This window comes from Ruditapes philippinarum, unplaced genomic scaffold (assembly GCF_026571515.1).
Source record: "Ruditapes philippinarum isolate M1 unplaced genomic scaffold, ASM2657151v2 ctg1998_1_1_1_1, whole genome shotgun sequence".
Taxonomy (NCBI): Eukaryota; Metazoa; Mollusca; class Bivalvia; order Venerida; family Veneridae; genus Ruditapes; species Ruditapes philippinarum.
This window is the reverse complement of record NW_026861480.1, coordinates 86,254-109,171: the sequence shown is the minus strand read 5'-3', so window position 1 is coordinate 109,171 and position 22,918 is coordinate 86,254. Positions and strand designations below refer to the sequence as shown.

Genomic DNA, 22,918 nt, shown 5'->3' with positions numbered 1-22,918 from the left:
CCATTTTCAGCAAGCATACCTTAACATCCTCTTTCAATGCAACATATTTGTGCACTGTTACTGTATTTAAAAATGTATATTACTAAGTGGCATGAGACCAAAATATTAGAAGTTATGTATATATTTTTACTCCCACAGATATAAGTTGTAAGGGGGGAATTCTTTATCTGGCTTGTTGAGCTGTCAGCATGTGAATTATCCTGGACATACCAGGTTTCAACTTGAAATACTTCATATAAATAGGTTTCAGTGAGTAGTGTTATGCTCAAGAACCATAACTTTCTTTGCACAATTTTGATCAACAACACTAATTTGAAAAAAAAAATAGTAGGATTCACTGCTGATAATGGCTGGATAAAAAATGAGCTAAGTGTTACACATATTTCTTCTTTATTATCTTTACTATTGCTTGAGAATAAACAAAAACTTAAATACAAGGAAAATTTATCACCATCCAGTGATGAGTTCTGACACAGTAACTGTAGGAAATCTATATAAAAGCGTAACAAAAGCATCAGCTATACCGCACCACTTGTTTTCTAACTCTTCTACTCTGGAAAAAAAAATACAAATCACATGCAAGGTGTATTAATATAGAAGCCTGATTATTTGAAATTATGATCCTAATATCTTTTGTCTTGTTAAGGCAGTGTCAATTGTGCTTTCATTTTAGCAAGATTTTTACCTTCCAAGAACATAAAAAATCTTTCAGAACATAAAATCAACATAGTGAGAACAAATAATTTTCATGAAAATTCTATTTTGTAAATAAAAAAAGCATGATTATTGATGAAAAGATGAATCAATTTTTATCAAATTTGAAATATATTCATATTAATTAGAAATTGAAATACAAAAGAGTGAATTTGGCTTGTCATATTTACTTTTCTTGTACCAGCCCTTGGTTTATTTTTATATTTGTTCTTGCGTCTTTGTTTTTGTTTTTCACGTTGTTGCCTCTGGATACTTATACGTTCCTCCTCTGTCATCAATTTTGTTCTACGTCGTGCTCTATTAAACACCCTGGGTGGGGACTTGTAAATTTCATCCTATATAAGAAATTTGTATTCCATTTCATGTCATTTAAAAAAGAAATACTGTTTACTTCACTTTCCTTAAGTTAATTACATCAAATTATGATGTAATTAAGGAGACAGATAATAAATATTGTAGGATGTAGAACTAGCATTTTTTCTGTAGTTACTGTTAATTAATATGTAATTTACAAGAACAATTGTTGATAGCTCCATTTACTTCTATTAGACTTTACTGCTGTAAAACTGGAAAGTGAAACCATAAACATGAATGTGTGACTTGAGCTTTCTGTGAAAAACATTTTCAGCTTTATTACAGTTGCTGTTTACCTAACGGAATGCAATGATGATGTAATAATATATAGAACCAAATTTAAATAAATTTTGTCATTGATTACCATGCTCAGTTTCTTTTCAGTCATTGTTCTTGTATCTGAACTGTTATGATGACTTGCTTCGTTTGAAAGATCTGCTGAATAATCTGCAAGGTTACTGTCCATGACATTTGAGTCACTGCATTGTTTAAGATGATGATCTAATCTAGCTCCAGTACATTTACTATCATCATCTGAAGGTGATAATTGTGTACAATAAGTTAATATGTAAATTAGTTACAATAGACATGCTGGTACACCTATGTATGACATGGTATAGAACTGTTAACTAACTGGGTAGAAAATGTGTAAACAGAATGGAAACTTAGTCAGTACCATTGAAACGGTATTCTATAGGTCCCAGTTTCAAGTCCAGACTGAATATTCTTCTCACCCTGAGACATGCATTTAGACAGGAGCGCATTTATGTGCCCTGAAAAAGGCAAGCTCAAGCCTGCTAGACCATGCCTGCAGTTAGTTATTTAATTGTATTACATTGAAGAATCTTTCACATAAAGCCTTAAAGATAATGTACATACTATCCACATTTATCAATAATGCCTTAATTTGTTTCTATTGTAAAAACTGAAATGGCTGTGACTAATTAAAGATCAAACATCAGAAATGAATCTGAAAAAAAAAGAAGACTTTTAAAAGTAAATGAACCAGGTTATGCCCCACTTTGCGATGGCATGTAGGGACCAACTACACTGTTATGTTCCAAACTAGATTTCCTTTTTAGCTCGACTTTTCTATGAAAAGGGGAGCTATCCTACTCGCCCCGGCGTCGGCGTCGGCGTTAGCGTTGGCGTCACACCTTGGTTAAGTTTTTCGTACCACCCCACTTTATTTCAGAAGTATTACAAGTATGGCTTTGAAACTTACCATACTTGTTCACCATCATAACCTCCATCTACAGACAAGAGTACATAACTCTGTCAAGGTTTTTGACAGAATTATGGCCCTTTTTTGACTTAGAAAGTGTATTGAGCTTGGTTAAGTTTTTTTGTACCACCTCACTTTATTTCAAAAACCATTGGAGGTATTGCTTTGAAACTGACCATACTTGTTTACCATCACGACCTTCATCAACAGACAAGAGGACATAACTCTGTCAAGGTTTTTGACAGAATTATGCCCCTTTTTTGACTTAGAAAATACATTGAATATGGGTAAAATCCACTTATTGCCTTAACCCTTTGAGATATTGCTTTGAAACTTTTAATGCTATTTCACATCATTACCCCCATCTGTACGCAAGAGAAGGTAACTCTGTCAAGGATTTGTTTTAAAAATTAAGGCCTTTTATCGACTTAGAAAGTGTATTGAGCTTGGTTAAGTTTTTTGTACCACCTCACTTTATTTCAAAACCATTGGAGGTATTGCTTTGAAACTGACCATACTTGTTTACCATCACGACCTTCATCAACAGACAAGAGGACATAACTCTGTCAAGGTTTTTGACAGAATTATGCCCCTTTTTTGACTTAGAAAATACATTGAATATGGGTAAAAATCCACTTATTGCCTTAACCCTTTGAGATATTGCTTTGAAACTTTTAATGCTATTTCACATCATTACCCCCATCTGTACGCAAGAGAAGGTAACTCTGTCAAGGATTTGTTTTAAAAATTAAGGCCTTTTATCGACTTAGAATCTTGGTTAAGTTTTTAGTACCAGTCCACTTTTTGACTGAACTGTTTGAGATATTAATTTGAAAGTTGGAATACTTGTTTACAATCATGATTCCCAAACATGTCCAGGAGAAGGTAATTCTGTCAAAGATTTTATTTGAATTATGGCCCTTAACTGTCAATGTTTTGTATTATAGGCAAGCACTAAAAAACTTAAAAAATCTAAAAAAATTCATTCCTATCCACTTGTTCACTTTACCATAAATTATGTCATAATAAAATAATTCTTCACTAAATATCTTAATGCTCATGGCCATTGTTCACTTTAAAAATACAGAGATTCTTGTATTGCCTTTTACTGCAAAAACTTTTTTTATTGGCAAGCAATAAAAAAGTCGAGCGCGCTGTCTTACGGACAGCTCTTGTTCTCAATGCTAATGTAAAATGGATCAAACTGTACAGTTCAACTAGCTTGGCCCTCCATTTGATCAATATCTTAGCATCACATCTATAAAGCCTGTACAATAATCCTGAAAAGATGAAAACTTTCAAATTGAGCAAAAACTAACAAAATGAATTACCAATAAGCTGTAGTATATCAGGATAAGGAGACAATCTGTTTTTGTTCCCAGCTTCTTCTTGTATGTTATCCAAGGTCTTTATCAGCATAGGTGTTGTTAGCATTGCTACTTCAAATGCTGACCTGTCAAATAAATAAAATGTGTCTGCTCATGGTTTAAATTTGACTTAAAAAATCACACTCTTTAACTTTAGGTATATCAATTATTTCATTTAGATAATAAAAAATCTGCCAATATAAAAAATTACACTGTAATTCTTTGAGTGACAAACATTTGAATTCATTATTCTTAACCATTAATCATTCTATATCTAAAGAAATGCTTTTTTTGTTTTGTTTTTCTTCTTCTTCAATATTCAAAGTTATAGAATAAAATTAAGGAGTAGTATATTAAAGCAAGGAGTTTTGAATTTCAAGTTAAAAAATCTGATCATAATAAAATTAAAATAATTAACTATGTACATTAATGGTGTTCCAAGAGAACTTGCAAATGCTGGTGTTTTTGGTGTTGATGGCTGGTTGAAACTTGGGTAAGTTAACTTCTGCTGGGTACATCTTTGTGATTTAACTAATCTGGTAGGAGTGTGAAATATTGCTGGCTTTCTAAAAATTGTTGGAGTGAGCATTTCTCCAAAATTCTGAGATATAACAGGACTCAAAATATTGGTGAAGTCATTTATGGAACCTATAATATCTGCCGCACACTCCTGAAAGGACATTCCATTTCTGATAATAGTAATTCAAATAATAAATCACCTTCCACAAAGAGCTATATGAAGAATATACATGTATAAGATAAGCATTCTGAAACACCTCAAGGATACAGGAATTGTGTTAAGTAATTTTTTTGGTTTAAGCATAATATATTTGATAACACTCACTGGAACTTGAAATTCTATCAAATAAGCAGTATTAAAAATAATATAAAAAACAAAACATATATAGTTATATACCCTATATAATGTTTATTTTATAATATATTAGGGTATTTTTGGCTCAACTTTTTCAAAGAAAGCTTCAGTCAGGAAATGTTGTTCCCTTTCGGAAACATTTGCTATAATTCTAAATGGATTGCCTCCATTCTTGGTAACAACAACCCTTTGTACAACACAATCAAGTGGACTGTACAGAACTTGACCTTGACTCATAACTGAGCACAACTACCTTTAACTTAATTTGACCTTGATCTATAAATAACATTGACCTTGAAGATCAAATTATTGTAATTTCACAGTTTTTTTCTTTCTTTAATTGGCTATAACTTTGTAATTACTGAATGTTTTGTCTTCATACTTGTGAATAACAATCATTGGGACAAAATTTTAGAGAAAATTTAATTGAACTTGACCTTAATTTGACCCTGTACTTTTAAAATCAATTTAGCTGTAACTTTGTAATTTATTTATGGACTACTTTTTATTTATGGACTTGATTTAAAGGAACCTTATAACAAAACCTGTGTGTTGAGTAATTCAAATATGACCTTGACATTCTGATATGACCTTGACTTTTATCGTGGACTAACCAGTTCTCAAACCTCTAAGCATTCAAGAGGTCTTATAATGTGAATAAAAATATATCTTTATAAAAATTCTTTACATATGTACACTTTAATCTTTATGTAACATTTCTGTAAAATTTGACTGAAATTCAACTATTAAAAAGGCTCTATTTCCATCTTGGAAAAGCACAACCCTCTGTTTTAAAACTAACATGGCCTCTTAAAATAAAGAACCTAATCTCAAACCCCTTCAAGTATCTCTAAAATTCTACTGTTTAGTTTAGCCAACGAAGTGATTGTTATATGACTATCACATGACAATGAAGTACCCTACACGATGCAGTTACCTGCTTTAAGATATTTTGTCTATAATATTCATTTTCATAAATAGTTAATGGTGTATTTATTGGACTTACAAAGGTAATAGCAATTTGTATAAAATTACGCTAAGTAATAAAATATGTTATGTAAATATTTGTTCCTATGCACTGTTTTCATTTGACATCAGCAGACATGTCTGTCAGAAACAAAGCTTTTATGCACACAAGTTCAGGACATCATAGTCATTTCTAGTAAAAAAATAACAGCAGATATATGAAAGGTTTGAGAATAGGTTGGGTGTGAGATTAGGTACTTATACGATAAGTGGCCTATTACCGTCAAGGTCAAATTACTAAAATGTACTTAAATTAAGTGTCAGAACTTTGTTATTTATTCTTGGATTTGATTCATAATTGGATAAAAGAACACACTTAGTAATATTCTCAACTCACAGACTCTTTTTTGTTTTCACTGTAGATCTAGATTTAAATTTGCATTGGTTAGAATGTAGATCTACATTTCAAAATGCTATGCCAATAAGAGCCATAGGCACTTGGTTTCCTGATGTTACTAGTGTTTTTTTTTTTGTTTTTAAAGTGACATCAAATCTTTACATTCAATCAAATTTGAGTCAAAAGGGGTTTTATCCTGAAACCAAGTGCCTATGAATAAAAGGTGCCAAATATTTTTCCCAATTAAGCAATTGTCTACGCAAAATTTCCCAAAGTGGATAAGGTAGTACAGTATGGTCCTTTTCCCAAATTGGTTAGAAAAAGACCTGATGAGTGATGTCATTCATTGATATGGCATGGAACGAACCTACAGTACAGTAAAATTAACACTTTTTTGAAATTTCAAAAATACCTCGAGTGCTTTAGACATTAAGACTGAATCAGTTTGAAAAAAGTCAATTTCGTTCAATATTCTGTCATCAGACATATCTTTTATTTCAACACCGCAATCTTGTAAAAAAGCGTCTGCACTTTCAACAAATTCCGCATGAACCGAGAACTGGAACACGTGTATGATATATCCAATCAGAAGGCCTGTAAAAAAATAGTCTAGCCAATGAACGAGGAGATAACAAATTGTATCGAACACCTGTTTTCTACTTTCGTTTTGAAAATAAGGAAGTGAAATAAAAATGTGCAATGCATGTGTGAAAGAGGAGTTTCCAGATAGGGTTTGTAGAATATAATACTCAGAAATAAATGTAAATAACATGGAACCACATTTGCGAAGTTTATATTTCTTTCGGATTACATTTATCTCTTGAATTTGGCCCCAGGAACTTGAAAAAGTTGCTCTCGTACATAGTCAAATTATATTGACGTGCCAAACCTTGATTCTGAGATATTTTCGTTCTGGGGCAGAATCTTAGACTTACAATAAATTTAACAAAGCCATTAGTCATTATTCATGACTGCTCACACTTCAGAAGACATATTATTAGTTTTTGTTGTTTTTTTTTCCTTTTTCTGTAATTGGATGTAATATTCTTTCATTTTTTTTTTCAGTTTTGTAAAAGTTATAGATATAGATCTATACTGTATCCAAATATCAAAATTGGTTTAAGCAAATTAAGGTCTTCTTATAATGACCAAGGATTTTATATGATCATTATATATTGTATGTACTTCACTACTTGTGAACTTGTTATAAAGTCTCAGAACATGTTAACATGTTAAATTATCTATATATTCAGAAAATGCTATATTGAATATTCATGTAAACTTAAATTAGACTTAGTTTGTAACAATTTCAGAAAATTGTTTGTTTACGGAAAAATTAATGTTTTCTGATTTTATGAACATAAAAAAATCCATTACTATATTTCTATATGTTAAATCTGAAAATAGAGCAAATTAATTTCTGAAAAATGTCAAATGGCTTGTTTATAAGAAATTAGAAAATATTATACTGTATGTCTTTGTGAACTTGTTTGAATTTATATGCTATTGTATGTCTTTGTAAATCTCAAATATATTTTATAATGTTTGTATGTGAAATCAGAAAATAAAGTTACAAATTATAAAAAAGAATCTTACTCTTAGGCGAGATATTGCCCAGACACAAAATAGTACAATATCTCGTCGCGCAGTACAATTAGTTGGACTACTCCGTACTTCAGTGTTGTTATCCTATTCTGTAAGTTTTCAATCACAACGACTTTTCAATCATCCTCAGAAATTCTTTATTTTTGACCTTATTTATCATGCAACCAAACTGAAGGCACATCTTGCGTTTACCTTGATTACATTTATCAGCAACAATGTCAATTATGGCGATAAAAAAACAAAAATCCAGTATTTTAGTTCAAAATATGTAAAATATATGTTTTCCACTATAGTTTACCGGAATACCCAGTTTCAAAATTTCTTCAAAATACATGACTGGTTTTATTTTGACATTGTATGACATTTTTATGTGGAACAGTATATATTTTGTTAACTGATTGAAAAGTGACAGTTGAATTTTGAAGAACAGGAAAATGGGTCAGTAATAGTTTGACTATGATGCATAATAATTCAGGTAAAATTTTAAAAAGTTGTTGCATTTATTAGCTAAAATGATGATATTTGCAGAATTGTGAAAGAATTTTTTTTTATAATTTCACTGTCAGTTATTGTAGAAAAATTTGTTATCTGATTGGAAAGTGGCAGTACAGAGATATGTTTTTCTTTTATTCAGGAATATGTCAGTTATTGCAGAAAAATTTGTTACCTGATTGGAAAGTGGCAGTATGGAGATATGTTTTTCTGGTCCTTCGAGATCATTGAGTCCAGCACTTTAAGTGTTGAGAATTAAGTACCACTCGAGCCAGTGCTAGGGGGCATGAGGGATGTTGCTCTTAGGGTTGCCTAACTGTGCTTCAGTTTCAGAAATTGTGTTGTTGTTTTTTGTTTTTGTTTTTTACATGGTGAAAAATTTCTGCCTCTGAATCAAATTGATTCTTGCCCAAAACAAATAGTATCCCAGAATCTTTTCCGAATTTGTATATTTTGGTCATAACAATTAGCAAGGAAGATGCTCCTCTTGAATTTCTTAAATATTTTCTTTTATTCAGGAATCTATTTGTTTGGATAATGGATCATACATGTTGAACTTTGCTGGTTGTGCAAACTGTGGAGAGAAGAGCAGTATAACCACAATAAACAGACAAACATCAGAAGATGATGCTGATGAAGAAATTATTACATACCAGCGTAATTGTTTTTCTTACTTTTTTAAATCTTCATCACATTTAAAACCTTTATGAACAGAATATGTGTTATGTTTTGATTGTAGTAGGTAAATCAAACATACATGTATATATGTCATGGTTTAGAACTGTTTACTGTTTAGGGGAGATGTGTAAGCAGAAGGACAGCTCAGTCGGTAGAGCCACAGAATGGTATCCTGAAGGTCCCTAGGTTCGAGTCCAGACAGGCTGCACATATATTTTTCAATGATTGTTAAGTTCATTTAATTACTACATTGTGTATTAATATGCATGTGTTTTACCCTTGTGGTTGAGGGGTTGTCTGTAAGGGTTGAGACATCAAAATTGAAGCCAATCCCTCTGATAAATCTCTAATTGACTCTTAGATCCAGCAGATGATGTGGTTTTGACCCCTGTTGTTGCTTGTTACACCTGAGGTTAGCCAAAATCATCTATCCTGTTTCAGTGAAATATGACCTAAATTGCATTGCTGCCAAACAAAAATTATGCATATATTTAATTTTATTATTGCGTTAACTTAGCATTTGCTTGAAACTTAACCAGTACATTGTACATGTAAATCCTATTTCAGTTAATTTAAAAGTCGAGTTTAAAATAAATATGGTTTAACAAACTTGTATAATTTATTTACAGATATTTGTCAAAGTTGTAGTCATGTTGTAGCAAATCACGAACATGTGTTTAGGATTGAGGAGGATTATCAGGTACAATTATTTGAAATTTTACGAACATTTACGTAAAAATATTTCTTTTCTTAATTCAACATTAAAAACAAAACAAGATTGTTTATTATGAATTGCATTTACATATGAAAGCATTATCCGTGTATTTCATTTAGGAAATCTGGGAAGATGTTCCAGAGGAAATATACACCAATTTTAAGTGCATTTTTGTAGAATAATATAAGGGTTTTTAATATATGCAATAATATATTTTCAAAGGCAAAGTGCCTGATTGATTATATACACAGCATTTGAATGATAAACCACGCATATTTGTGCAACAGAGCCTGAAAAAATGCTAATTCATAATAAAAAGAATGTTAAATTAATTACCTACTTACTCAATTAGTTATATCTTAAAACCAACTTATTTAAATGCATACTTTTTTAGCTCGACTTTCTTTTTTGAAAAAAAAAAGTAGAGGTATTGCTATAGTCGCGGCGGCGTTGCCGTTCCCGTCCGCAAACTTGTACCTGGATCATAACTTTTTTATTTCTTGGTGTATTGTCTTCATACTTGGCCACAACAACCCTTGGGACAAGACCTTTCAGTAGACCACACTAACCTTGACCTTCATCCATAAATGACTTTGACCTTCAAGGTTAAAAGTCCAAATTTTGCTTGTTCATGCTGTTATTGGCTGTAATTTTGTTATTTTTGAATGGATTGTCTTCAAACTTGAACATAATAATCTTCAAGGATATCCCTTAAAAATAACCCGACAGACCTTGACCGTCACTCATAAAATAATGACCTTGACTTTGAAGGTCAAGTTATTGAAATTTTAATTTTTTGGCTATAATTGGCTGTAACTTTGTTATTTTTGAATGGATTGTCTTCAAACTTGAACATAATAATCTTCAAGGATAACCCTTTAAAACAACCCGACAGTCCTTGACCTTCTCTCATAAATGACCTTGACTTTGAAGGTCAAATTATTGAAATTTTCATGTTTTTGGCTATTATTGGCTGTAACTTTGTTATTTTTGAATGGATTGTCTTCAAACTTGAACATAATAATCTTCAAGGATAACCCTTAAAAATAACCCGACAGACCTTGACCTTCACTCATTAATGATCTTGACTTTGTTTTGGCTGTACCTGGCTGTAACTTTGCTATTATTGAAGGGATCAACTTCATATTATAACAGAACATCAGACTTCCCGAAAGTTGAAAAAAACTGTCAGACATTTGGTCTGACAAACCATGAAAATCTGTCGGACCGAAACGAAATCTGTCGGACCAAATAAAATTGATCAAAATCAAAGAATAACTTGTGTTTGTATTTCTAAGACACATTTTGTTTTTAATTTTTTCGCCGTAAAAATCGGCACATTCCTTACAGCGCATTTTCATCTCCTCCCTATCATACACCAACGATTCACTGTCTTGCTTCTATTTTTCATTAAATTTTGTCTCAGATCTATTCTTTTTATCCTTATACTGCTGTTCTGCCTGTTCCTCTGACGTAGATTTTTAATTTTTCCAAGGTTTCTCACCTTTAGCGACGCCATTTTGTATACATGCGTCTTGGATAAAAGCCGGACAGTCGGACCGATCCGGAGTAAAAACTCGTCGGACCTGATCAAAATTTATCGGACATGTCCGTCGGACCGACGTATTTCGGGAAGTCTGGAACATACTTAAGGACAAGACCTTGTTGTTTATCGTGAGTTCACCACGTGACTCCACCGCGTGACTCCACCACGTGGTCACTCCACCACGTGACTCCACCATGTGATACCACCATGTGACTTCACCACGTGACTCCACCAGATGTCTCCACCACGTGACTCCAACACGTGACTACCACGTGACTCCAACACGTGACTCCAACACGTGACTACCACGTGACTCCACCACGTGACTACCACGTGACTCCACCACATGACGTGACTCCACCACGTGACTCCACCACGTGACTCCACCACGTGGCTCCACCACGTGACTCCACCAAGTGACTCCACCACGTGACACCACCACATGACTCCACCACGTGACTTCACCACGTAACTTTACCACATGACTTCACCACGTGACTACCATGTGACTCCGACACGTGACTTCACCACATGACTCCACCTTGTGACTCCACCACGTGTATCTATTTATAGAATTTTCTATTTATAGAATTGTGTGTTTCTATTTATAGAATTTTCTATTTATAGAATTGCGTGTCTTTATTTATATATATATAAATTAGTATACTTATATATAAAAAATATATGGACAAAACTAATGTGACATGACAGAATGATTAATTTTATAAAAAGGAAACGTTAAGATTTTGTTCAAACATTTCTTTGTTTGCTTTTAGAGAAAGTAAAAAGTCGAGCGTTGCCCCCGCCCGGCGGTGGCTCTTGTAATCTGTTCGTACAGTTTAATAATTATATAGGCTGTATGATCCAGTATAAATGGCAGTAAGCTTATATAGTGTGAGCCATAAGGAAAAGGTTTAAATAGCAAATAAGTATCCATATATGGTTGTCGTATAGCTGGTTGCACAGGCTAATGAGTCATACACGCTATATTCAAAAAGAATGACAAGTCAACATGTATATACATATAATAAGGTTTTTATTTCATAATGTGCACTATGGAACATGACATGATTTATGAGTATTATAGTGCAAGATGCATACGGACTGACCTTATGTCAGGGTGATTAATATATGTAACTCTAAAACGTGTGTATTTATATACATTATAAAATGTCCTTAGGACAGGTTGATATTATATATACTATTCTCAAATGTCAGAGTGGGAGTTCAGCTTTGGTATTCCACTCGTTCACATGTGTGTTTGTATTTGTATATTAAAAGTATGTAACATCCGTGAGTTCTTCCTATGTTATACGACAACGGTTGATTTGGTGCCGTGAAATTTAATATTTATTGAAAAACTTATAAAGCTATAATATTTACCTTATGTTACTTTAACATATTATTTTTGTATTTTTTTTGCATAAAGATTAATCGAACATTTAACAATAATTATTATTTTACTTATTCAAACTTTTTAAAACTAATATCAAAAGTAAACTTACCTGTGCTACATTGTATCTATCCAAATTTTTCTATTAAAATGAATTCAAACAAAAAGGTTACGCACGATATACAATTGACCAATCAGAGATTATATGACTTAAGGTGATTTTTTCTTTTAAAAATAAACTAATAAAAAGTCATTAGATAACATCTCTGACCGGACATCTCTGACCGGATATTACCTTAAGGGTAAAACAGATGTCAAGTTGATTTTAGATTTTAGATTTTTATAATTTGTTAGAACGAGTTTGAAATGTTTGATATTAAATAATAACTTGTTCAATACTTTTTTTTTAAATATTTTTTTTTATAAGTAATGGAGGAATTGTCGTATAGCTGGTTGCACAGGCTAATGAGTCATACACGCTATATTCAAAAAGAATGACAAGTCAACATGTATATACATATAATAAGGTTTTTATTTCATAATGTGCACTATGGAACATGACATGATTTATGAGTATTATAGTGCAAGATGCATACGGACTGACCTTATGTCAGGATGATAAATATACGTAACTCTAAAACGTGTGTATTTATATACATTATAAAATGTCCTTAGGACAGGTTGATATTATATATACTATTCTCAAATGTCAGAGTGGGAGTTCAGTTTTGGTATTCCACTCGTTCACTTGTGTGTTTGTATTTGTATATTAAAAGTATGTAACATCCGTGAGTTCTTCCTACGTTATACGACAACGGTTGATTTGGCGCCTAAGACCAGCGATGTCGAAGCGACGATTTTGCACAGCGGGACACAACGAAGTACCTGAAATAGAAAATTAAAGGTGAGTGATCGTTTATATACCTGTAGTTTGCTAATTTTGAAGATGTCAGATCAAGATATAGCTACAATTTTTGAAAATTTGTCAGATAAATTGAACAATATTTCAACTATCATAGGTACACAGGGTTTATCAGAAATAGTACAAAATTTTGATGGAAATTCTAAATATTTTAATGACTGGATAAAATCTATAGAAAAATATGCTATTTTAAAAGGTTTGGATGATAATAAAATAAAATTAGTCGCATTTCAATCAAGTAAAGGGACTGTAAGCGATTTTATATGTAGATATTTGCGTGATAATCCTATTAATTCTTGGAAACAATTAAAAGAAGAAATAAGTACTAGATTTGGGGAAATTAAAGATTTACATCATGAATTTTATCTTTTGAGAAATTTAAAACAAGATTTGGGAGAAAGTGTTCAAATTTTTGGGGAAAAATTTATTAATTGTGCTGAAACCGCTTATGAAAATTATAAACTAGGAAATAATAGTTTAATTGAACTTCAGTTAGTAGAATTATTTACGGATAATTTAGCGCATAATTATTTAAAACTTAAACTTATGAGAGAAAAGCCAAAAACTTTACAAGAAGCAATTACTTGCGCAATGAATGAACAGAATTTCAGAGCTAGATTTTCTGCCAGAGTAAAATTTTCTAATTCTCAATATCACGCAAAATATAATAATTACAGAGCAAATAATTCTAATCATTATTATACAAGAAATTTTTGCGTGTACTGTAAGAGACCAGGTCACCATGTGCGTAGTTGTAGATTTAGGAAAAATGAAATATATTCTGTATTTCACCGACAAAAATTTTCACGATTTAGGAAAAATAATAGCAATAATAGTTTGAAATCAAAGATTAAGTGCTGGAAATGTAATAATTTTGGGCATATTATGCGAGAATGTCGTAAACAAAATTTTTACGACAGAAACAAAATAAATTTTCAGGAAAACTAGCAAGTTCCTGTCACAAAGGGGTCATTGACAGGAACGATAAAATACCAAAATTTAGTATAGCATTAGCTGGAAGCCCTAATTCGTGTTTGATTAAAATAGAAAACTATAAATACAGATCGTTAGTAGATTCAGGTGCTGAAGTTTGTCTTCTGCATCGCAGAATATATAGAAAATTGAAGAATCCCCCTCAACTTATAAAACAGAAAATAAATTTATGTTCAGTTGACGGAAATTATTTACATATAGATGGTTATATAAATCTTAATTTTCAAATAGGGAAAACAGAAACAACTCAAAAATTCTATGTTGTTTCTAAAATGAATAGAAATATTATTTTAGGCCGTGATTGGTTAACACAAAATGGTGTTAGATTATATTTTGATTTAGGCTGCTTAAGAGTTAATAATACATATGTACCCCTCGAAGAAGATATTCATATTGCATCAATTGTTAGATTAAAACAGGATGTTATTCTGAAACCTCAAACAGTTAATGTGTGCACTGCTAAGTTAAAACAAAATCCAGGCTTGGAAAATGATAGATTATATGAATTAAAAAGTATAGAAACTGGAATGATTGCTTCTGAACCAGGTCTTATGATAACAAATTCTGTTATGAAACTTTCGGCTGATAGAAGATTTCCTATTATGATTGTCAATAATACACATAAAACTATAAGATTGAAACGAGATTCAGTAGTTGCTAAAGTTTCAGAAGTTGAGAGCATTAACTCGGTCACAGAGGCTCTTCAAACAACTTCCCCTCTTAACAACGATTTCGAACATGATATTCATACACCTCCAGAGCATTTTAATATTGTTAGAGACTTATTAAGGAAAAATAGAAATATTTTCGCAAATAAAGATTCTGAATTATCACAGACAGATACTGTAACCATGAAAATACCAACAGGTAATCATCCTCCAATCAAATTACGCCCATATCGCACACCTTTAAACAATAGAAAATTTATGAGTGACGCAATCGATGAGATGTTAGATGCTAATATTATAAGAAGAAGTCATAGCCCTTATTCATTTCCTGTTGTTATTGTCGGAAAACGTGACGGCAGTAAACGGTTTTGTGTTGATTTTAGACAATTGAATAAAATTACAAAGCCAACATCATATCCTCTCCCATTAATTGATGATATTTTAACACTACTAGGGTCTTCGAAATATTTTACAACACTAGACATGCGCTCAGGGTTTTGGCAAATACCCGTGCATGAATCAGACAAGGAAAAAACGGCTTTTACGACATTCCGAGGCTTGTTTGAATTCAACCGAACCCCTTTTGGCCTAGTTTCTGCCCCTGGAGTTTTCCAAGAACTCATGTCACATGTCTTACAAGGTTTAGAGGCATTTGCTGTCAGTTATCTTGACGACATTCTAATATTTTCGAAGTCATTAAATGAACATTTATCACATATACAGACAGTATTTTCAAAGCTTAAAGAGCATAAATTAAAACTTAAACTGAAAAAGTGCAGTTTTATTCAGCAACAAACAAAGTACCTTGGTTTTATAATTGATCATGAAGGTATAAAACCAGACCCAAAAAAAAGTAAAAGCTATTAGGTCACTTCCGGTACCAAAATGTGTTAAAGATGTCAGATCTTTACTTGGTGCTGCTGGTTTTTATAGAAGATTTTGCCCTAAATATTCTAAAATTGTTGAACCTCTAATCAATCTTACAAGAAAACGTGTTTTGTTTAAATGGACAAAAGAATGTCAAGAAAGTTTTGAACAATTAAAGAAAATGTTAACACGTATTCCACTTTTAGCATTCCCAGACCCAAATAAGCCTTATATTCTATACACGGACTCCTCAGATTTAGTGGTCGGAGCATGTTTAAGTCAGAAATGTGACAAATCTGGTATTGAAAAACCTATATACTTCTTATCTCATAAATTAAGTGAATCTCAAAGAAAGTACAGTACCATAGAAAAAGAAGCATTCAGTATTCATTATGCGTTACAAAAATTAGATGTTTATTTACATAATGCAGAGTTTACTATATTTACAGACCATAAACCTTTAAAATATCTTTTAGAAGCACCTATGCAAAACAAAAGAATTCAGCTTTGGGCTTTAAATATTTCTGCCTATAACTGTAAAATTGAATATTTGCCAGGAAAATTAAATTTAATTGCCGATTTCTTTTCTAGACCTCCAACTGATGATAAAAATGCTAACAAGTCCGATATTGAACTTTATGAGCCTGATATAAATGACAATGCCTTCGAAATAACAGTCTCAAATTCAAGTAATAATTCAAATAATGATAATGTACATGCTGTGAAAACTGATGAAAGCTATGAAGTAAATGCTTTTGATTCTACGCACTTTAATGCCAAAGAAATAGCAAACAAAGAATACCAATTTCAAGAGCCAATTGTAGAAGATATTAAACAATTCGAAAAATTAAATATGGCCTCAGAGCAAGATAAAGATCAAACTATTCTTGAACTGAAAATGTTACTACGTCACGGACAGCCTACTAAATCAGTGCAGAGCAAATATTTAGAAATTGACCAAGTTCTTTATTATCTGTCTAATGTAGATGATAATCCTAATCTTAGATTGTTTGTTCCGCAACACTTAAAACACCTTGTCATTACTCAATATCATTTAAATAATGGTCACCCAGGAACACAGAGGTTATTTACAACAATAAAACAAAAATATTTTTGGCCAAATATGTTCAAAGAATTGTATGAATATGTTTCTAAATGTGTTGATTGTCAGTCACGTAATCTTACAAAAATAAAAGCACCTATGGGCGAAACAAGAGTACCAATGTATTCATTCCAGACCATGAGTATCGACGTTATAGGGCCATATGAAAAAACAATGAGTGGTAACCGCTACATTATTTGTTTTATTGACCTTTACAGTGGTTATCCCGAGTGTTTCCCTACTGCTGACAAAAGTACTGATACAATTATACATTTACTTTTAGAAGAAATTTACCCTAGATACGCATGTCCATTACAAATTGTCACTGACAATGGATCAGAATTCACAAGTAATGCTTTCAAAGAAACACTTAAAGAGTTAAGAATTGATCACGTGCGTACAACTACCTATCATGCTGCCGGAAACGCGAAAAATGAACGTTCTCACCATGTCATAACATGATATCTTAGCTAAAAGAATCCAGGGAAATCTCAAACAATGGGATATTCATCTTAACATGACACTAGCCGCACTTAGATTCAATGTCTCTAGGACTTCAAAGCATAGTCCATTTTATTTGTTATATAACCGTGATCCAATTCTCCCGGTGACCTGTTGCTACAACCAAGGCAGCGCTATCATGGCGAAGAGTATCACAAAATTGCATTACAAGAACAACATAATACTTTTCTATCTGTTTATAAGAACCTTAAAAAAGCAAAACGAGAACAAGCTAGCTATGCAGATAAGACCGCAAAAGATATCAAATTTGAAATAGGCGATCCCGTATTTTATAAAAATTTTCGTAAGAGAAGCAAACTAGATGTGAATTGGAAGCCATTTTATAGAATTATGGAGAAAAGGTCACCATTAACTTATATAATAAAAAATCAATTTGACAATTCAACAGTTAAAGTCCATGCAGAACAAATTAGGCTTGCAAATATTAATGACTGGTCAATACCAAAAGCAGATGATACTGGCCGACCAAAAAGAAATGCCACATTTGTAGTTACACCTGAAAATAGCGATACTGATGATGCTTCAGAAATACCAGAATCAGTATTACCCCAAGTTGCTAAGAATGTAAGAAAAGAAAGGTCAAATTCTGATAGTGAAGATGATATTCCATTAGCTGAATTACAGAAACATCTTCGACAACAACAACAAATTTCAAATAATGAAAATGCTCAAAGTAATGCACATTCAGAAGAAATGCAATCGCAGACTTATTCAGAATTATCAGGCTCAAATTCCATACAAGTAAATAGCAATCCTCAGTCACAAGCAACATATAATGCTATTCAGTCAGATTCAATGGCTGATGATAATGATTCGGATAATAAAATGTTTATAAACTCTATTTCTAGTAAAAAGAAAAGTATAGTAAAACCTCGATATAAAGTATCTGGTAAGGTAAACACAAAGTTACAAAGTAAAGATAAAGGGTCGAAATCAAGTTTTAAAATGATTTTACAAGGATTAGCTGAATTGTTATAGAACGTTATATTCCGTGTTATATGCTATACTAATTTTCGGTAAATTGACCTCAGGCATTGTAAATAGTTATTACAGAAAAAAAATATATATGTTACAAGAAACGATAATAAAACAAAACAGAAAATTACATTATTTAACCATAAATCTTTATATTTTTGGTGGTTGTATTCAATTATATTCATTTTCAAGTTGTTTTATTAGAAATATATCTTAGATTTTTTTTTATTATTACTTAAAATGATCGTTATTCGCTATATGTTTATTAATAGATCGGTTAATTAAAATGCATTTCAAAGTAAATGACAGCACTTAATCATGAGTTTCAAATTGATTATTTACTTTATTTCATATTAGAATAACACGTGTATACATACATGTTTCAACTGTCATCGCACAATCATTAAATAAAGTTTAAATTGGGATAAGTCTTATTGTCGAAATAAAACTAAAGTTAATAGCTTAGTTAAAAACTAACAAAATATGTCTAGAAAAGTAAAAAAAATTTAAATATCAAGTATTACATAAATAAGATACTTACACTAGAGAACATCTTTCATTGGAATTCTTATCCTATGCATTTTATGACAGTTGTCTTGTTGTTCATATATCTGAAACAAAATTATGTTTATTGTATATAATATCTATTAACCGATCTGACAACGGACGAAAATGCAAAATATTGGTCTAACGATCACTTGTCGTCCAGCCAAGACAGAGAGGTGCGAGCGAATTCGCCGGTACAGTAAAACACCGCCTGACTAGAAATATTACAGTCAGCCTCTACGATGTCAAACTATGTACAACAAAAACCATGCAGATATAACCATAAACACCTTCTTCGATGTAAAACCATGCAGATATAACCATAAACACCATCTTCGATGTACAACCATGCAGATATAACCATAAACACCTTCTTCGATGTAAAACCATGCAGATATAACCATAAACACCTTCTTCGATGTAAAATTATATGAAATAAGCGTCTACGATGTTTAAAATATATAACTATGCTGACACAGCCGTCAAACAACAACAACAACAACAAAATTGTGGAATCAAATAAACTTTTGTTCCTGTCTTCAACCAGAGAAGCCGAAAACTTCCGTTTATCAATAGAATGTGTTTTTCTATGTGTTATATAAACTTAAAAACAAAAACCCAGAGAAATACTGATGACAACTTCTTATCAAAATAATTATTTGTGCGCGACAGAGATATCCGAAATAAATATCACATAAACATTTGCAAGAATCGTGCAACAGCAAACTGTTAATTTAATTATCTTTTACTCAAAAACATTGCTACATAAATGAAGAATTATAGATCTATCATCACTTTGTTGTATTGTTCAATACAAGACATTCTTTTTACAACGACGAAACAAGAATAGCGTTTACAGATGTGCCAATAAATATTCGAATATAACTTTATCAACTTGTGTATAAAGTCTACGTTTACACATATCAAATACATATATATAAATTTTAAAGAATCTTCAACAACATCAACCATTTATGAACAATTATGAGTGTCAATTTAAAATTATTCTTTAGAAAGCTACATACCAACGATTTGAAATTCCCGACACGTCACGACCACCAAGCCATACCGATGTCAGCAAGTACCTGTTACAAAAAATATACCTGTCACAGGAAGTGTTCAATGCGCATGCACAATACACGTTTTACAGGAAATGAAACACCTGGACATTTTATCAATTATCAATTGTTTATAATATTTTTTAAACTTTTTCGTATATAAATATCTTTTCTACTCTTATCATACATATAATTCTGTTAAATGATATACCTTAAAGTTTTAGATATACCTTAAAGTTTTTCTAATTAATATTCTTAAAATAATTTGTTCTTTGAAAATTGTTAACTTATTTGTTTGTTTTTTATGTTTTCTTGATCTCTAGAAATTAACTTTTTTTTCTTTTTTTTTATGATGAAATAAAGGAAATTTAATATTTATTGAAAAACTTATAAAGCTATAATATTTACCTTATGTCACTTTAATATTATTTGTAGAATAACAGTTATATTAACTGATTAAAATTTTCGAAAAGATTATCTTTACATTTAACAATAATTATTTTTTTTTTACTTATTAAAAACATTACAAAATTGTTGAAGTAAATTATAACTTACCCGACTGCAGTATCCGAAAACTTTTTAAAAAGTGACAAGAAAATATATTGAGCGAATATTTCCGAATATTGTTTCCTAAGGCGTTTTTCTTTTTCAAAATAAAGTAACAAAAGTCGTTAGATAACATCTCTGACCGGACATCTCTGACCGGATATTACCTTAAGGGTAAAACAGATGTCAAGTTGATTTTAGATTTTAGATTTTTATAATTTGTTAGAACGAGTTTGAAATGTTTGATATTAAATAATAACTTGTTCAATACTTTTTTTTTTAAATATTTTTTTTATAAGTAATGGAGGAATTGTCGTATAGCTGGTTGCACAGGCTAATGAGTCATACACGCTATATTCAAAAAGAATGACAAGTCAACATGTATATACATATAATAAGGTTTTTATTTCATAATGTGCACTATGGAACATGACATGATTTATGAGTATTATAGTGCAAGATGCATACGGACTGACCTTATGTCAGGGTGATTAATATATGTAACTCTAAAACGTGTGTATTTATATACATTATAAAATGTCCTTAGGACAGGTTGATATTATATATACTATTCTCAAATGTCAGAGTGGGGAGTTCAGCTTTGGTATTCCACTCGTTCACATGTGTGTTTGTATTTGTATATTAAAAGTATGTAACATCCGTGAGTTCTTCCTACGTTATACGACATGGTCATTTAAACTGACAGTGCAGTAACCGGTTAATTATGCCCCGAGGGGAGGCATATTCGAATTGCACCGTCTGTCTGTCTGTCTGTACGTCCCCTCTTAATTCGTGTCCAGACTGTAACTCATACATTGAGGGATTTTGAAATAGCTTGGCACAAATGTCTACCACATCAAGACGATGTGTCGCATCCAAGAACCACGTCCCTACCTCAAAGGTCAAGGTCACACTTACATTTTGAAGTTTCACATTATCACAAATAGAGTTAATAGGTACACACATTCGTGTCCGGACTGTAACTTTGTCATGCATCGAAGGATTTCAAAATAACTAGGCATAAATGTCTACCACATCAAGACAATGTGTCGCGTTCAAGAATTACGTCCCTACCTCAAAGGTCAAGGTCACACTACCATTTTGAAGTTCATTTTATCACAATTAGAGTTAATAGGTACACACAATCGTGTCCGGGCTGTAACTTTGTCATGCATCAAAGGATTTTACTATAACTTGGCATAAATGTCTACCACATCATTATCAAGACAATGTGTCGCGTCCAAGAATCATGTTCCTACTACAAAGGTCAAGGTCACACTACCATTTTGAAGTTCACTTTATCACAATTAGAGTTTATAGATACACACATTGATGTCTGGACTGTAACTTTGCAGCGATGAATTTTAAAATAACTACTGTATGCATAAATGTCTGCAACCACATTAAGATGATATGTCGCGTTCAAGACCCCTGTCCCTTCCTTCAAGGTCAAAGTCACACTTATAGTTTGAAGGCACTCATTCTCTCGAGAAGAGTTTTAAGATACACATTCATGTCTGGACTGTAACTTTGTCATGCATGGAAGGATTTTAGAATACCACATCAAGATGACATGTTGTGTGTAAGACCCATGTTCCAACTTCCAAGGTCAAGGTCACACTTGTGTTTGAAGGTACTTACTATGCTCATAAGAAGAGTTTGAAGGTACACATTAGTTTCCAAACTGTAACATTGTCATGCATTGAAGGATTTTAAAATAACTTTGCATAAATGTCAACCACATTAAGATGTTGTGTCACATCCAAGTCCCTTGTTGTTTGCTATAAATAGCACTTCATTTCATAAGAACAATATTAAGCAATAAGTTACTTTCATTCTCTTTTTTTTTTCATAATACCTGCATGCTTAAGAAACCTTTTCAGGGGCATTTGTCACTTTGGTGACAGCACTTGTTCCTTATATAATTCAATAGGAGTTAGTCCGTTACAGCACTAAGGTGACGATAACACTGCACATTACCCTATCTTGATTTATGTAAAATTTACTGCAGTCAAGTTTAGGATTTTGCCACCAGTCATAATCTGTACATTTCGTCACTTAATATCAAATGGAAATGAACTTAACAAACATGCATTTTAATAAAAAAAATACAATTAATCCAATGATTTGCAGGTATATGAGATGCTGTGTTTATTGTGTGGCCGTAGTGATGATCAGAGAAGCATTCTGCCGTGTGACCCACGAGGACCTAAACCAGAACACTCGGATTTTGATTGATAGCTTTGACAGAAATTGATACTACCATTACTGTTTATTAGCATTACAATGTGTAAGTTGAAGCAAAAGAAAAAACCGCTGAAGGAAACTAAAATGTACGTCAGAAAGACAGAATATTGCTGTATTTTATCTTATGAAATTAACTAATTCTGACT

General features: G+C 31.9%; 2 protein-coding genes and 1 long non-coding RNA gene across 3 annotated transcripts; 1 reads left to right on the top strand and 2 right to left on the bottom strand.

Annotated features, from left to right (window-relative positions):
- Positions 1-373: 373 nt before the first annotated feature.
- LOC132715753 (uncharacterized) lies at positions 374-6,505 on the bottom strand. Its single transcript, XM_060698817.1, has 6 exons — positions 6,310-6,505; positions 4,086-4,330; positions 3,625-3,746; positions 1,433-1,602; positions 885-1,049; positions 374-553 (listed from the first exon to the last, which is right to left on the bottom strand). The coding sequence occupies exons 1-6, from the start codon at positions 6,382-6,384 to the stop codon at positions 515-517; spliced, it is 816 nt and encodes a 271-aa protein (XP_060554800.1). The 5' UTR covers positions 6,385-6,505; the 3' UTR covers positions 374-514.
- LOC132715754 (protein Churchill-like) lies at positions 6,479-22,806 on the top strand. Its single transcript, XM_060698818.1, has 4 exons — positions 6,479-6,628; positions 8,513-8,651; positions 9,302-9,372; positions 22,659-22,806. Exons 1-4 carry the CDS (start codon positions 6,590-6,592, stop codon positions 22,761-22,763), a joined length of 354 nt encoding a protein of 117 aa, XP_060554801.1. The 5' UTR covers positions 6,479-6,589; the 3' UTR covers positions 22,764-22,806.
- On the bottom strand, positions 12,448-20,177 carry LOC132715755 (uncharacterized). The gene is made up of 3 exons (XR_009623728.1): positions 19,947-20,177; positions 18,917-18,986; positions 12,448-13,211 (listed from the first exon to the last, which is right to left on the bottom strand). It is a non-coding gene; the product is annotated as an uncharacterized LOC132715755 (long non-coding RNA).
- Positions 22,807-22,918: the final 112 nt, after the last annotated feature.

Coding starts and splice junctions, on each gene's coding strand:
- LOC132715753 (XM_060698817.1), bottom strand. CDS start 6,384: ATGTCTGATGACAGAATATTGAACGAAATTGACTTTTTTCAAACTGAT. Junction 4,331..6,309: donor TAATGTCTAAAGCACTCGAG/GTATTTTTGAAA, acceptor ATGTCCTTTCAG/GAGTGTGCGGCAGATATTAT. Junction 554..884: donor CAAGGGCTGGTACAAGAAAA/GTAAATATGACA, acceptor TTTTTTTTCCAG/AGTAGAAGAGTTAGAAAACA.
- LOC132715754 (XM_060698818.1), top strand. CDS start 6,590: ATGTGCAATGCATGTGTGAAAGAGGAGTTTCCAGATAGG. Junction 8,652..9,301: donor AGAAATTATTACATACCAGC/GTAATTGTTTTT, acceptor ATTTATTTACAG/ATATTTGTCAAAGTTGTAGT. Junction 9,373..22,658: donor GGATTGAGGAGGATTATCAG/GTACAATTATTT, acceptor AATGATTTGCAG/GTATATGAGATGCTGTGTTT.